Source organism: Sinocyclocheilus anshuiensis, unplaced genomic scaffold (assembly GCF_001515605.1).
Source record: "Sinocyclocheilus anshuiensis isolate Anshui unplaced genomic scaffold, SAMN03320099.WGS_v1.1 scaffold201, whole genome shotgun sequence".
Classification (NCBI taxonomy): domain Eukaryota; kingdom Metazoa; phylum Chordata; class Actinopteri; order Cypriniformes; family Cyprinidae; genus Sinocyclocheilus; species Sinocyclocheilus anshuiensis.
Window position 1 is genome coordinate 898,649 of NW_015537959.1, and position 706 is coordinate 899,354.

Consider the following 706-nt stretch of genomic DNA (forward strand, 5'->3'; position numbering starts at 1 on the left):
TGTATATAATATATAGTATATATATTCAGTGTATATGTATGCATATAAAAAAAATTAATTCCAAATAAGCTGTTGCATTCAACAAACACCACAGCTTAAATGAAACGAGTCAACAAGCAAACAACATCACTGGCATAAAGTTATCACCCGCCCAAGGATTTTGGTGTATCATGTGGAAGACACATACAGCATACAGACAATGTAAACATAAGAGGTCACGTGACCAGGTTCACAAAATCCCGCGACACACTTCAAACACATATCTTTGAAATATTCCTAAATGTACATCTAGCCAGTTTCGATGTATAATGAAACAGAGGAACTTACCTTCTTGGCTCGCTTTGGCTCATAGTCCATATTGACCAGAACGATGGCTAGCTGTGTGCAAGAGTGTGTGTTTGTATGTGTGTCTCTGTGTAGGACAGGCCCAATCTCCTCTCAACCCTTTGGAGCCAGGCAGGACTGTGCAGGAAACACACTTCCTGCTGGACAGGAAACTCCACCAGAGACTCTGATCTAAAATCTCAAACACCTCCACACTCAAACTATGATAACACGTACCCATACAGTAAACAAAGTACACAAAATGGGGTCGTAAACACACACACACACATGTTGTGTTTCCATGTTTTATGGGGACATTCCATAGGCGTAATGGTTTTTATACTGTACAAACTGTATGTGCTATTGCCCTACACCAACCCTA

At 40.4% G+C, this 706-nt stretch overlaps 1 protein-coding gene across 2 annotated transcripts in view; it reads right to left on the minus strand.

Annotated features, from left to right (window-relative positions):
* Positions 1-477, minus strand: part of ccm2l (CCM2 like scaffold protein) — a 12,772-nt gene extending 12,295 nt beyond the window's left edge. For both annotated transcript variants that reach the window (XM_016457886.1, XM_016457878.1), the window contains exon 1: positions 328-477. In XM_016457886.1, the coding sequence (XP_016313372.1) occupies positions 328-350 (23 nt within the window). In that variant the 5' untranslated portion in view covers positions 351-477. The remainder of the gene's footprint in view (positions 1-327) is intronic.
* Between the last annotated feature and the right edge of the window lie 229 nt (positions 478-706).